General features: G+C 43.7%; 1 protein-coding gene across 16 annotated transcripts in view; it reads right to left on the minus strand.

Annotated features, from left to right (window-relative positions):
• Positions 1 to 14,454, minus strand: part of RBFOX2 (RNA binding fox-1 homolog 2) — a 170,300-nt gene that overhangs the window by 129,467 nt on the left and 26,379 nt on the right. For all 16 annotated transcript variants that reach the window (XR_010027551.1, XR_010027553.1, XR_010027552.1 and 13 more), the window contains exon 2: positions 5,759 to 5,809. Coding sequence is in view for 4 of the 16 variants with exons in the window: in XM_063154418.1 (XP_063010488.1) it covers positions 5,759 to 5,809 (51 nt within the window). In the remaining 12 variants the exon portion in view is untranslated. The remainder of the gene's footprint in view (positions 1 to 5,758; positions 5,810 to 14,454) is intronic.

Consider the following 14,454-nt stretch of genomic DNA (forward strand, 5'->3'; position numbering starts at 1 on the left):
TGAGAAAACAAGGAACCACTTCTTCATGCTTCAAGTGATCTAGCAAGTGCCTGACCAGGACAGTTCTGGATTCAGGGGAGATGCTTCACCAGATTAGTCTCCGCAGATCTTGCTTTTCCAACTCATCCTTAATTGTTTAAACTTCAATCTGTAACCAGCTCCTCCTTCAGTTTTTAGCTAAACATTCTGTTCTCTATCTTCCTTCTCACATACCACAATTTACATTGTTTTAACTTAACTCTCTTCACTCTCTCAACACGTTTTTACCTTCTGAATGTACTGTGAGTTTTAAGCAGCGTGGGATGCAATCTGGTAAAGGACTTCTCAGGTTCCTTCCCTCCTGCAGTGTTAAATGGCTTTCCACAAGCACATCTGAACTGGCCCAAACTCCTCACAGCTTCATGAGGCAGTAACATCCCAGCAGTTCTTCCCCCACACACTCTTGAACCCCTTTGTGCACAGCCACCTCACAGATGCTTCTCACCTCCTGAGTACATTGGACATTTTTGCCCAGACTACATTCTCTGAAATGAAGCTCATTATTTTCTATGGGATACTGCAGGTAAGTCAGTAATAGAATATCCCTTCAGTCCTGTCCAGTACAGTGTGGAAACACTTCACTGCTTGCCTGAAGAGGGGCTGTAGGAGTCAGGATGCAGCAGATTTAGCAGACTTACCCCAATCCACCTAATTTTAAACATAAGCTTAGTGCTTAGTGCAGTTTTCCCTCATTAGCTTGGTCCCATCCCAGATTTCAGGCTGATTGCTTTCAAGCCAAGAGGGACTCCTTAAAAGTACCAGGAACACCAAGCCTGGTCTTCTCCATTTTACTTGGAGGATCTCAGAAGCTTCCTGATCTTTGTCCTGGCTATTTACTCACAGAGCAAGGTGTTAAGACTTTGAGCCTCTCTAGAACCTCCCTCTGCCCCTGAGTTTAATAATTTGTATTAAATACACTTTTCAAACAAAGAGTGTAAGAAACAAACAACCCAAAACCACAGAAACAATGCTCCTTTCTAGCTCCTGAATAACTTTACACTTCCACTGCCACCACCTCACAGGTTACAGAGCCACATAACATACACACTGGAGGTTTTATTTTCATAGTTACTAGGAGGAAAGTAAATTAAAAACTAAAACTTTTCAGGAAGACTACTTAGATTTCAACTTTGAGACAGGGAGTCTTTGTTACAAAAATGACCAAGCAGGGCACTAGAGAGACTGTGGTTGGTGCTATCATGGTACAAGTGAAAACAAACAAGTGACCAAACCATTTTCCTCCAGGATGACATTTTTGTTTGCTTCATGGCAAGAGCATCTCAAGTCTGTTGGTACTAAAGAGGTTTTTTTGGGTGGATATCCTAATCAATGCTGGGCCACTTAGCTGCTAATCAAGTTGTGGCAATATTCCCAAATTCACACTTCATCCACATAATGGAGAAGAAGAAAAGATAGGTAAAAGAGTCTCAGACCACACAAATGAGAGAGGACAGGTTTCCCCCTCAGAATTCTGTGTGGAGGTCCCTGCTGTTTGCTGCCAAGAGACCACCAATGAGCAGCAGTGCCTCTGTGCAGCCAGCTCCAACAGGAAGCCCAGTGACCTGCTGTCCTGCATCCCCATGAGAGCTCTCACACACCCTTCACATCTCAGGATGAAGGTCTTCCTTGCCAAACTCCCCACATCAGAAGGACTGGGCAAAGAAAACAAACAGAGAGGGGAAAAAAGCAACGGGGAGGCTTCCTGTTCTCACAGGCTGCCACCACTGCTGTTCATTTTCCCCTCACCAGCCTGTGGCCCAGGAAAGGCAGCGCTCACATCCGCCTGGAGCCGGCGATGCCCCGTCAGTTATTCCAATGCAGCAAGGGAGTGCAGAGCCAGGGGAAAGGCTGACAACTGGAGAGGATTTAACAGCATTTCACCTTAAGCTTGAACTCAAAACTGAGAGGATACTGATAAAGCTGTTCCTAGCAGTTGCCACAGGCAGCCACTACCTTGGGCTGCAGCCTCATCTACATACAGGAGAACAGCAGGTCAGGCCTACCGAGTGCTCAGAAGGAAAACCAGCCACTGAAATTAAGCTGTTGAAGGAAATGTCACTTGTGATAGGTAACGATGTTTCCACCACATTAGCACCAAGCCAATGGTTCAGTTTGATTTAAGAATTGTACTTAGGGAAGTACAAGCTTTTAAAAGAGGCTTCAAACCAATATCCTAACCCGTTGTGATAGCTGAGGATCACTTTCCATAACAGAAGAGGTATAATAGCTCTAACATCCTGACCCAGTTCTGGTGTATGCAATTACCTCCTGCTTCCATAAACTCTCTCTCCTCCTCTCTTCCCTTTAGTGGCAGCTAAATAAGGTGTTCTTGCTCATTTTGCTTCCTGTTGGGGAACAAAATTATTCTGTGCAGCTGCAAATTCTGCCATGGATGTGCCAGTATTCGGCACTCTAACAAATCTCAGATATCATGTCTAATACACTTGGACATGAAAAGCACTAGAGCAATATAATATAGGCCTTGGCTATATACAAAATGAGCTGGCACAGTCAGCATGCAACAGCCTTCTGGAAGAAGAATATGTATTCTTGATGAGTTTGTCTGTATGTAAAAGCTGTATCAGTGTAGCTGTACCAGTCATTTTCCATGTTGAGACCAGCTCAAAGTACCTCAGAGCTGTTTGTCACAGCTCGGGAAATGAAGCAAAGAAGTCTTGGTTCACTGCATTTTAGGCAGGCGCTTGCATTACAAAAAGAGAAATACCATTTTGTTGGCAGACCTAACAGAAGGCTGAAAAACTGAATAGTCCCAAGGGAATAAGCTCTCCCCACCAAAAGACCTAGTTCTCATCTCAGCAATGTTACACTATGTTACACCAATATTCTGTCATTTTCCCTTTACCACGGGCTTTGTCCCTGCCATCAGCCTAGCTCTGGGAAAAGAAAGGGTATCCTGCCATTCCTGAATGGCCATTAGGCACCCACAGAGCAAACCCTGAATTCTGAGAACAGTCTCAGAGACCTCTCCAGCTCCTTACAGGAGTGTAACATAGATCTAGTAGTGCAATACTTCAGCAACAGAAAGCACCTTTTTAGGCAAACTTATACAATAATGATTTAGCACACATGCTCCCTGGGTCCTATGACCACAAAAAGTCCAGCAAGTTGACCCTCTGGTGGGGCAGAGGAGGAACAAGGGGGCTGCACAACCACCCAGAGCTTTGGGTTATCATAAAGCAATCACACAACACCAGAATTCTGTGAGAAAGAGCCTCAACATGAACCCCATCTCACTTGTTTCAGTACTGCTGCTCGTGCATGGTGACAACAGAATGCTTCAGTACATGGGAAAAGATACAAAATAAACCCTGTTCTGGAGACCTAAGCATTCCCAAGTGGCCAAAGTGAGGACTCAAACCAATCACACATTTCCACTGGCAGGAATAAAAACTCCAATAATCTGGAACATTTGGGTATGATTTAACCACTAGAGGGTGTAAAAACAGCACAGTGAAAGGTTTGCAGCCAGCAATTTAACAGCATTCAGAGCCTGAAGGAATGAAAAAGGCATTCAAACAAATGAAGGAGGAGTAGGATGCTACATAAAGTGAAAGAAAGAGCAGAATTTGACTATTGTGATCACAGGATGAAAAACCCTAAAAATAAGTTCAGCTTTGTTATTCCTCCTTAAGAAAACAGTGTGGGGAAAAACCACAGTACAAATACTTACAGTAAAGTAGTGCAATGGGGACGAGCACGATACACTGACTTACCCTCACCAGCTCAAATCCAGCTCCTAATTTGAGGAAATCCAACACAATTGCTCCTGTGTCTCATAATTACTTTGTTACAAGGTTAGGACCCCTACACATATTCCCACATCACTTCCTCCTTTCCCAGTGCAAAAAAGCAGGTGATGGATCAGCCATTGCTGATCTCCCAGCCTGTGGCAACAGAAGACTTCTTTTTCTGCTATCAAGTTAAAGCCTTGCAATCAGATTAGCTAAAAGCCTTGAAACCTCATTAGTGAAAACCAGATCTGAATTTAAACTGCTTCAGGGACACAAGCAAGACAGAAGGACAAATACTTACTACGGATCAAAATGTCATAGAGAGCAGGAAGAAAAACCAAATTAAACAAAAAACAGTCAAAAATATTTTTACAAGCATTTGCTAAATGAAAACATACAAGTTAAACTGCAGCTGTTTGTCCTCCAAGAAAAAGCTATCTGCCATCCGAAATACATGCACACTTGCTAGCATTCATTACTCCCCATGCTCACCCATACAGAGCTCCCCAGGGCTACCCAAGCTGTAATTCTCATTTCACATCCTGGCTGTAGTATACCCTCCCATGCCCATCTATGCTGATCTAGCAATCTGCCAGCAATAGCAGTTCTGGACATTCAAATCAGAAGAGTTTTTATGGGATGAGAAACAGGAAACCTGTGAAGTGGGATGCACTGGTAGGTATCAAAACACCCCTAAACAGGTAGGTAAAGTGAAGCACCAAAATATCGTACAGAAGGTGCTACTAGAATGGGAAAGCCAAAAGATAGCCACTTTAAGGATCTGACAGGCTCTGCCTCACAGCCTAGCTTACCTCACTTAGGCTGGACAGAGTAGGAACACAACTCTCACAGCATCCCAGTGTGCAGTATTTATTTGTGCTAGTTAGTAGTTTAATATATCCCAGAAGACATTCTGAATAATTTCCTCCTATAAACTTGTACTCACATACCAGGCACCAAAGACTTAAGCTCTTCAGTTGCTGAGGCTGCACTATGCTGCACTTCCTTCATAAAAACAGCTCCCATTAAGCTGTTATTACATATACCCAGACCTCATCAAGAGATGATGAAAATCACTTTCTTTATATAGCAGTACCTGAGAGTATTAAAGAATTTGATTCTGGTTTTGTTATTTGCTCATTACTGAAATGTGCTGCATTATTGATTTTCCGTGCATATTAATTTCCTGCTACACTGGTTCATACTCTGCTTTGCAGTAGCACTGCAGAACACTGAAAAAAACTTCATTCTAAGAAGAGAGATTTAATGTGTGACAGTTCTATCTTACAACCATTAAATTTCATTTGTTCCAAAGCATCTCCTCCTTCTATCGAGCAAATTCATCAACTGGGATTTCTGTCTTCTGTCAGGAGGCAAGAGAATGCTTACAGATGCAGTGCACTGAACAGTGTAATTTTTACTGCTGTAGGAACACATCCTGAATAAGAGCAAGGGGCAGGGGCCCTGCAGGACTTGAAAGGAATGCAAGACAAGTTCACAGATATTAGAAACAATCCAACAGGACGTGTCATTCCCTACTCCACCAGCAAAGCAGACTCTCACAAAAACTCAGTGTTGTTTTGCTCCCCAGATGCCAGAATTACAGCAATAAGTATAAAACAGGGCCAAGCATGTACTGGCACTGAACATCTACATTCATTAACACTGAGGAGATACAGTGGGAGCTTAGGACAGGGATTCTAAGCTGTGACATTTCTAAGTATCAAGAATTTCCTGAGCTGTTAGTAACGTGGATGATATTTAACCCTTTACCAGGCGTCTTGCCACATATTGCTGGAAGCCATAAAACCCCAGTCAATTAATCACATGTTGTCTCCACAAACAATCCACAATAGAACAAAACTATTTTCACCCCATAACATGACAGCCAGGAAACTGTCAGACAAAACACACCTAAGTGTACAGAGATGCAGGGACACACACATTTACTGCAATCAGACACTTACTTGATTGTCTCTTGCTGGATAGCCATGATAACCTGAAGTCAGAGGCTCGTTCTGCAAGACAAGAAAACAAAGAGTGAATGTAGGAGTTTCAAGGAATAGAAAGCAAGGAAATATAGGCCTGTCTTAACTCAGCTAAAGACAAGACCCTGCATGAAATGGGGGAAGAATGAGCTAAAGCATTCTGCCAACTTCCTTTTTTCCATGTAAGCCAATACACCTAAAATTTATTTTCAACTGCATGTGCCAAATTGTGTAGAAGGAAAAAAAAAACAATAAAAGCCATAAAATCAGCATTAAACTAATCCTACTCTACCCTCTGTAAAATCAGTTATGTATAATATTGGTCCTTTTCCAAAAAATTTTTATATGCAAACACATTTATTATGGTGAAAACTGAAAAAAAACCAGAACATAAAATTACAGAAGCTATTGTGCACCTCGCCCAGTCTTGAAGAAATGTTTTCCTAAACATTAGCTGTAAATGTGTCATATTTTTTACCTTTTCAAAACAATATTAATAGTTTAATATGAAGTTAAAAAGTAGTCAATGTAACTTCAAACACCCAGTAAGCCTGCACAATATGTCACACTCCCAACAGGAAATCAATCCTCTAGGCCTCATTTCTTCAGCCCAGAAGGGATTCTGAGCCCACATGTTTGGTCACATATTGGCAGCTCCACCATCCTCTCTGCAGGAATATATGAACCTCCAACACTTCTGGAATTTCTCTATGAAATTCCCAGACCCATCTCTATTTTAGCAGTGCAGTGAGGATTAAGATAACATAATACTTCCTAAATTTTTATTTCTGTTTCTAAATTTATTTTTGGTTCCTCTCCCTCCAACACATCCTCTTTGGAATGGGGAAAGGGCACTCACATGCCTTTCTGTCTGAGCAGAGGATAAACCAAACTGGACAAAGTCTGTATCAATTCCACCCTGGTACCCCAGTGCATTCACAAGCAACTCCCAGCAGAATGCTAGGAGGAGGAGGAGGAGGAGGAGGAAAGGAAAGAGCCACCCTCCACAATCACTTTCTAAGTCTATCTCCTGTTATGACTTGTGAGAAGGAACTCAAGTGAGCCCTGCACTTTCTCCAGCAGCTCTTGGAGAAGGAGAGGAGGGAGAGAGAGGCCCTGACAAAACACAGCAAAACAATCTCAAATTGTCAAAAGCAAATACATTATGGGCATGAAGCTGACTGGAATGTACAGTCACTGTCAGGAAAGAGGTTTTGTTGAATGTTTAAAGTTTTGTGCTGGGACATTTGAGTGAAAGGCCAGCTCCTACCAGAGAGAGGTCTCCTACCCTACACACAGCCTGTGGCCACTGGCACAAATTTCACAGTTTGCACAAAATGCAATTTAACACAACTCCTGCTGAAAAGCAAGGTGCTATTATTTCAGGGCAGAGTTTAGCAATGCTATTTAAAGTTTGTATCCATCCTCCTTCTCTTCCTCTTTACCTCAAGCCTACCCAGGGGATTCTCTGTGGAAACCTGCCAGGAAACAATCACCCTCTCCTCATGCTCTCATGCTACAGTAGCATGCACAGTATGAAAGCTTCAAGGACAACAAAACTTTTAGCAGCCAATTTTTGGGGATTAACAGTAATTAATTAGGCTGGCCACTGTGTGAGCACATTCTTCTCAAATACTAGCAGCCAGAAAGCAGGTTAAGCACAAAACTCCACAAACTATTCAGAAACAGAAAGAAAAACACAGAAATTGGAAGAAGCAAATGGAGATCATCAACTACAACATCACTCAAAGTTTAAACTATGAACTTGATGGAACAAGCTCATGATGGAAATGTACAGTTAGTCTTTTTCTCCCTCAGTGTAAGTACACCTTATAAGCACTGTGATTGTTTATCCCACAAACTGCAGTTTACCAATGTATGGCTAAATACCATAAACATCCACCCTATATCAGGAGAGATGGTCTTCTCTTGAAAGACTATTCCAGGAATGCTTTTAACAGTACTTACACAGACACCTGCAAGGTCAGTATCTCAGACAAATTCCTGTGCAAGTCTCTCAATACCCTCAAAACCAGAAAGATTTCTACAAAGAGAATAAGGAATTAATGGACAACTTGCCCTAATGGATATTGAGGATATGGGCAGTGAATGCAAGCTGAAAGTTACAATAAAGAAAGAAAAATATAATTGTTATTTTCAGGATTATGTTCTTCACATAAGGGACTAATAAAGAGGGACTATCATCACAAGGCTGTGGCAGAAAAGAGACAGAACTGAACTTTGTGGGATTTCCTGAAATCACAGAACCTGGATGCCAAGAAACCACAACCAGAAACAGAACAGTTTCGAAAGTAGAAGCAAATCACAAAAGTGTGAATAGAAAGATGATTACAGAGATCTGAGGGCAGTCCACAATACGTAATAAGCCAGAAAGAAACAAGAAAAATTGAATGGAGGGGGAAATGCCCCACATCCCACAATCTCTACTTTGTTTTTTGAAGGACAAACCTCACAGAATGCAGACTAGTAATGCCTGAGGGATATGGCTGCATCAGGAGGTAAAAGAAGAGGTGAAAGAGTGTTACATTAGTGAGAGTTCCGAGATAGCAGAGGTTAGAAAGAGGGCAGCAGCTGGAGCACTGAGGTCACAAAAAGGCCAAAGATATCTCTTTGCCTTTCATACAGCAATGCTACCACCAAGTACTGGACTCTTTGCAAAATCCCTGCTGTGCGTATCATTGCTCTAATTGAACTTAACTCTCCAAGAGAAGGCAGGAAGCGCCTAGGGAAACCGTCTCCGGCCAATAATCTCCAGTGCTGCCAATTTTACAGGTCACTAATGGTGAATCTGGGGCCTGCTGCACGATTATTCCATACGGAGTTTGCTTTTGTTGAAAACTAAACAGAGCACGAAGTGAAAGCGTTAAACTCCTGCAACTGGAACAGCACAGTCCAGCAACATCCACACAGAAAACCCCTGCTAGTAGGCAATCTAAGGCAGCAGAGGCTGGGGATACAGCTCAATCTCCTCCTCTGACTGCACATGAACAAAACTAATCTCACCAAATGGAAGTGGGAAAGGGAGAGGGAAGGTTTGACACAGATAAGTGCCCACCACAAACACAGAGGGACTCTGCCTTCTGGCAGCAGCCTGATGGGAGAGGGAATCCCCAGATAACTCCATCCCGTTCACACAGCTCCCTCCTGCCAATTACATTCTCTTTCGATGCCAACATGCAGCCAGACATTCATAAAGAAATTGAGTTAGGTAGCACTAGCCTGCAAAATCAAATCAAACTGCCACTGGGATGTTTCATTACTTTGTTTACCACTGAAAGGCATTTCTCAGGCACTTGCAATTTGCTTTAGAGTAGGGAGAATAAAACTGGAAGCTAATACCAGAAATCAGCTTTCTGCAATACATATTGGGATTTTATTCAAACTATATTGATGATCTCACACATGAGCTTCCACACTTCCATAGGATGGGTGACCACTGTGGCTGTACCGCAGCAACAGCCCCTGTGCAGGCCAACTGGATTTGACAGGGTACAAGTCACAACTCAGTCAAATCCACAAAGTCTTTACCCCCCATTTATTTCAAAGTTTTCCTATTCTTTCATTTCCCAGCCTTGCAAACACAAGACCTTTTCCACTGGCACTTGCAATAGTAAGGTCTGCCACAAACTGCAAGTCACAGGTACAGCCTCGGGTCAGAATATAAACTCAGCACAGTCATTTGTAGATGACTGAAGCTCAAAGTAGATACTCCTGCACATGCAGAACAGCCAGGCTTTGGAGTTTTTCGGAGTTTTGATACCTCTCAACTTGACACATTCTAAGAGCAGCTGAATTAGACACATCTTAAAAACATAAGAAATTGCCAATCAACAAAGATGCCATGAAGAAGTGATCAACTCTGCAGGTGGCACTAACTTATGGAAGGCCTCAAAGGACTGGAATAAAGTCATTCCTCTATGGAAAATGTCACAACTCCAACACATAATGGAAGGTCTGAAAGTCCTTCTACTCTTTTCCTAAAATTAAAACTAAATTTTAGCTTAAAAATGCAATAATCCTATTTTTGGACTAACCTGACCCCAGAATCAATCAATTTCACATCACAACTTGCCATTTTGCCGGATGCAACAATCACTGAGGCCTGATCAGCAACTCTTTCCTGATAGCCGAATGAAACCTAGAGTCTGCAGATTAAAACTTTGCTCATAGGAATCGTTAGCTTAGTGAGTTCATCCACACTTCCCCCAGCCAGAAAATCAATTCCTGCTGAATCCAAGCTTCAGCCTCAAGTGCTGAGTCCTTTCCATTGCAAAGATAATCTCAGAAACATGACCAAGCAATCTCTTCCCTGGATCTGCAGCATTCCTGCTTTGTGACAATGCCAGGATAAGTGGAGTGAGGTTAATGTAGTCCTTTCAAGTTCCATAACCACCTGCTGGGTTCCGAACAGCAGCAGCAAAACTCACAGGAACAGCTCATCTGTCTCTGCTCTGGCTGCCCCCAAGAGCTAAGGCTGGTGCAGCAACCTGGTAGCTTGGAAAGAAGCAACCAGAAGGGAGAAAGCCAGAAACCCTCGGACTACACAGAGCAATGAAAAAAAGGCAACAAGAAATTACTTGTTCCTCCCAAAAGCAAAATGGGATTTTGAAGTGATGAGATAGCACAAGCTACACATTTATCAGACTTGTACTAGACAAACAGAAGCCACTTTCTCAGAGCACAGTGAATAAGATGTTCACAATGCGAAAAAAAAAAAAAGCTGAAAACACTGGCTACGAAGCTATTAATCTGAAAGTGACAGTTGAGAAAAAGTAAAGATCATGAGCCAGACAGAAATCCCAGTGCTGTTCATCACAGCCCAGTGGTTTCACCATCTTTTTTGTTTTACTTCTTGCATACAGGAAAGACAGAAACCCTGTGTTGAGGAAAGGGGGGGCAGGTGGGGGGATCATCTTGAAAAAGGCTTTTTAGTATTTAACTGTGGCAGAGCACTGCTAAAACTGTAAATGCCTTGATCTTATTATCAGTTGCTAAGAAAATAGGCAATTCTTTATAAGATCCTTACTTGCACAAGTTATTGCATATAAACAAAAAGGAAATAACCATTTCTTTGTCCAAGTCTATCTGATGCATTCGGTGTGCCTCCTCAACTGTGTGTGCTGCCTCCTACCCCAACTTGTTTTTGGATAAAATTAATGGGGTAAGTAGCATCTAAGGGTGAATTACCAATTATTAATGAAAAACTGAACCAAGCAGTTCTTAAATGGATCTTAATGTCACCCTTCTCCCTCCATACTCATCCTAATTTGATATACAGCTCTTGCTAATCACTCTGCAGCACCAATAACTGTGTCTATAGTATGGGACGCTTCCCCTCAGCTGTCTTCACTTTCAATTAAACTTGCTTCATGGCTTTGGCTGTTTTCCACATGTGCAGACATCATCTAGGGAAGACCTTCCATTTATTTGCTTCCTTGTTAGTGCCCTGACATCAACAACCTGTACAATTTGCTGGATGCAAGTAGCAGGACTTACATTTTACTTTTCACCCACTTCTCACCCATCCACTCCCCTATCCCCCCCTTTTTCTAAGTGTATTTGGGGACTAAAAGCTTGAGATTTTGATAAAAGCCACCCCAACAAGTACACTGTGCACAGCTGCCCTTGATGGCTGGGAGGAATGCTGGCTAGCACAGCCCTGGCTTCCGACACCCACCCCACAGGCTGAGGCCCCTTCTTGAGGCAGGGAGAAGCAGGGGTGGGGCTGCCAGCGCAGGGCTCTGGCTGAAGGGACCCGGTGCTCACGAGAGAAAAGAAGCGCCCCCGAGCTGCTCTGAGCCCAGTAGAGGCCCGGACAGAGGCTCATCCGGCCCCTCTTCCTTCCTGGAATTCTGGCCCTGTTGCTGCAGCGACAGCAGCCTCCGGCCTAGGCCCCCCCCACCCTGCTCCATATCCTAAAAGCCCCGTGTTTTCTGCAGAGCCGGTAGGACGGGGCAGGAGAGCTCCCGTGCTGCCATGGCTGTGGTGCCTCAGAGGGCTCCAGGGAATGCAGCTCCCGCCTGCAGCCTCTCACCCACTCCAGCCCCACAGCAGAAGGGGGTCCCTGTCCCGGGGGTCCACTCCAGCCTCTCAGCTGCACCCCCAGCCCTGTAGCAGGGCCATGGCACCCACGGAGCCCACAGGCTGCTGTGGGACGCAGCCCTTCCACCCGGCCATCGGGAAGGGGCAGGACCCCGGCGGAGCCCGGCTGGAGAGAGGCCAGGCCTGCCAGAGGCTCCCCGGGCGGGAAGCCCAGTGACACAGTAAAGACAAGAAAGGAAAGTGATGTCAGATTAATAAAAATAGTCTCCTGCCCTGACCAGAGTTTGAATAGTCTGGAGCAGTCGGCTAGGGAAGCCCACAAGGTGGTCAGACAGAACAGGGCAATTTGGGAATGGCTGCATCCCTGTTGAATAGAGCCCCAGTGATGCCACCCAAATGTGTCAGTGCAATTTTCTGTATTTTGAAATACGTATTTTCTTAACTCCACTCTCCTGGCACTTGGTTTCTGTGAAATCATATGTATACAATAGGAAGAATAGCTGATTGGCATAGCAAAGGCCGCAGAATGAAACACAGACAAATACACATCTGACCAAACCACACAGAAAAGTTTAAATACTTTCAGGTCTGTTAAAATATTCATGATGCAACAAGTTTACTGCATACTCAGGTTTTAAGCTGACAATGTCCATATGGAGTTACAGTACACAAGTCTAATGCTGCAGAGAAAGGGGATTTTCATACACAAAAAGTACTTCCACAGCTAAAATTGAAGTATTTTATACATATTCTTTATAACAATGCTGATTCTTCCCGGACTTTTTTTTCCTAAATAATGGAAGCAGGTCTCTGGTCAGAAGCAGCCTTTCCTCCAGCTAGGTTTTTCATTCTCCAGATGAGCCAACAGATGTTTTCAGCTACTCAAATATAATTGAAGAGAGATAAGATTTCATTAATTCACTGTAATTTAAACATGCAAAACATACACTTTCTTTGGACTACATATGGCAGCACCCTCATACCACTCCAGGCATGAAGAAAATACAGTCTGACTCTGCTGGTCCATGACCTACAGTGGCAACAATAGACCCAGTGCAAGTTAAAGCCCCTGGGAATACTGTGCACTGTGTGACGTCTGTGATCCAGCAAATACAAGGACACTCTGCATGCACAGAAGTCAATAGCACAAAATATTGATTTCCCTCCTCTTTTACTAAGCAGAAGCATTTTAAAATGGCAGTTCATCTTCATGCTCTTACTCAACAGAAACAGGACAGGGCTCACAACAAAGCTCTAAAATATAGCACTGGGGGCATCTTTGGATGCCATAATTATTACATGGGGCTGAGGAAGCATTTCACACATAATTTACACTGAGCCAACTCGTTACAGGGCAACATGCTCATGGCACGAAAATCTGGCTTGCTCAAACATGATGACTACAAGCTTTCACAAGGTGAAGAGGACTACAGAGTTTTGCCTTAGCAGTCGGTTCACTGTTCTGTTTTCTAAAAAAACAGGATGGAGAATACATGACAGAACAGGACAAGGGAGATGACACCATGGATCCAGAAGGGAAGTCAGTTGATCACAAGCTTCTTAACTGATTTTACAAATGTTCACAGGCTGTTGCTCAAAGGCTAAAAAGAAACAAGTGTACTCCTACTTGCAAATGAAATTATAGTTGTCATATTACCTTCAGAAGAAAAAAGCTTAAGCTAATTTGTCAGCTGGGTGTGAAGAGGCTGTGATATAAAATTAAGTCTGGCTTGCTCTAAGGGAAATTGGCACAAAAAAGAGATAGAGGCTCAACAGCACACAACTGACAAAAATCATACTGTATACTAAGTGCTGCAGGCAAATAGGTGCAAGAGAAATTTTCTGTGCCCTGGACACACTGGCCTGATTGCATAAGCTGCCCTACATAGCTACAGAAATTATTTTCCCAGGTTCACATTACAAACCATCTTCCCTTTCCCCAAAGACATAAATTGTTCAAATAGTCTAGCCAAATGCAGTTTCATCTCTGGGATACTGCAAGTTCCCAGAGCCAGCTTGAGAACGGAGAGAAGTGAGGTGGGCAGGCTGATGGGCTGGAGCTGTAATGGCAAGGGGTTAAAATGCCTGGAGGAGGGAGAAAGCAGAGGGCTTGGGGCAGCCTGCCTCGGCAGCCAGGACTGGTTTTGATTAAGCCTGCAGGATTGTGGAGCTGCACAGGAAGTGCTGGGGGGCTGAGGGTCTCAGAGCCGCCATCCCAAACACACTGGAAATCTTTGTGTTCCAGCAGCACCATCTGGAAACAGTTAGAGAGAAACAACTCCCAGGCCTTCCTTCGCAAAATAGAAAAAAAATAGTAAATCCACTCTTAAGACCATTAAGTCTGGCCTCTTCATCCCCCTCCTGGAAAGCTCCTCTCCCTGCAACAGCAGGGAACAAAAGGGCACCTCTAAAAGGGAATGAACCCCCTCTCGTGCTGCTGCAAGAGCAACTTGCACAGCAAGGCAGCTCCCTCTGCTTACAAGGGACACCCCAAAGTGCATCCCAAAGGGTATCCAGGGCACTAATGGCACCTAATATGATCAACTTGGGGGGAAAACGGACAGCAAGTCATTCCACAGCCAGAATATCCCCAAATGGGAGCTGTGCACATT

This window comes from Melospiza melodia, chromosome 4 (assembly GCF_035770615.1).
Source record: "Melospiza melodia melodia isolate bMelMel2 chromosome 4, bMelMel2.pri, whole genome shotgun sequence".
Taxonomy (NCBI): Eukaryota; Metazoa; Chordata; class Aves; order Passeriformes; family Passerellidae; genus Melospiza; species Melospiza melodia.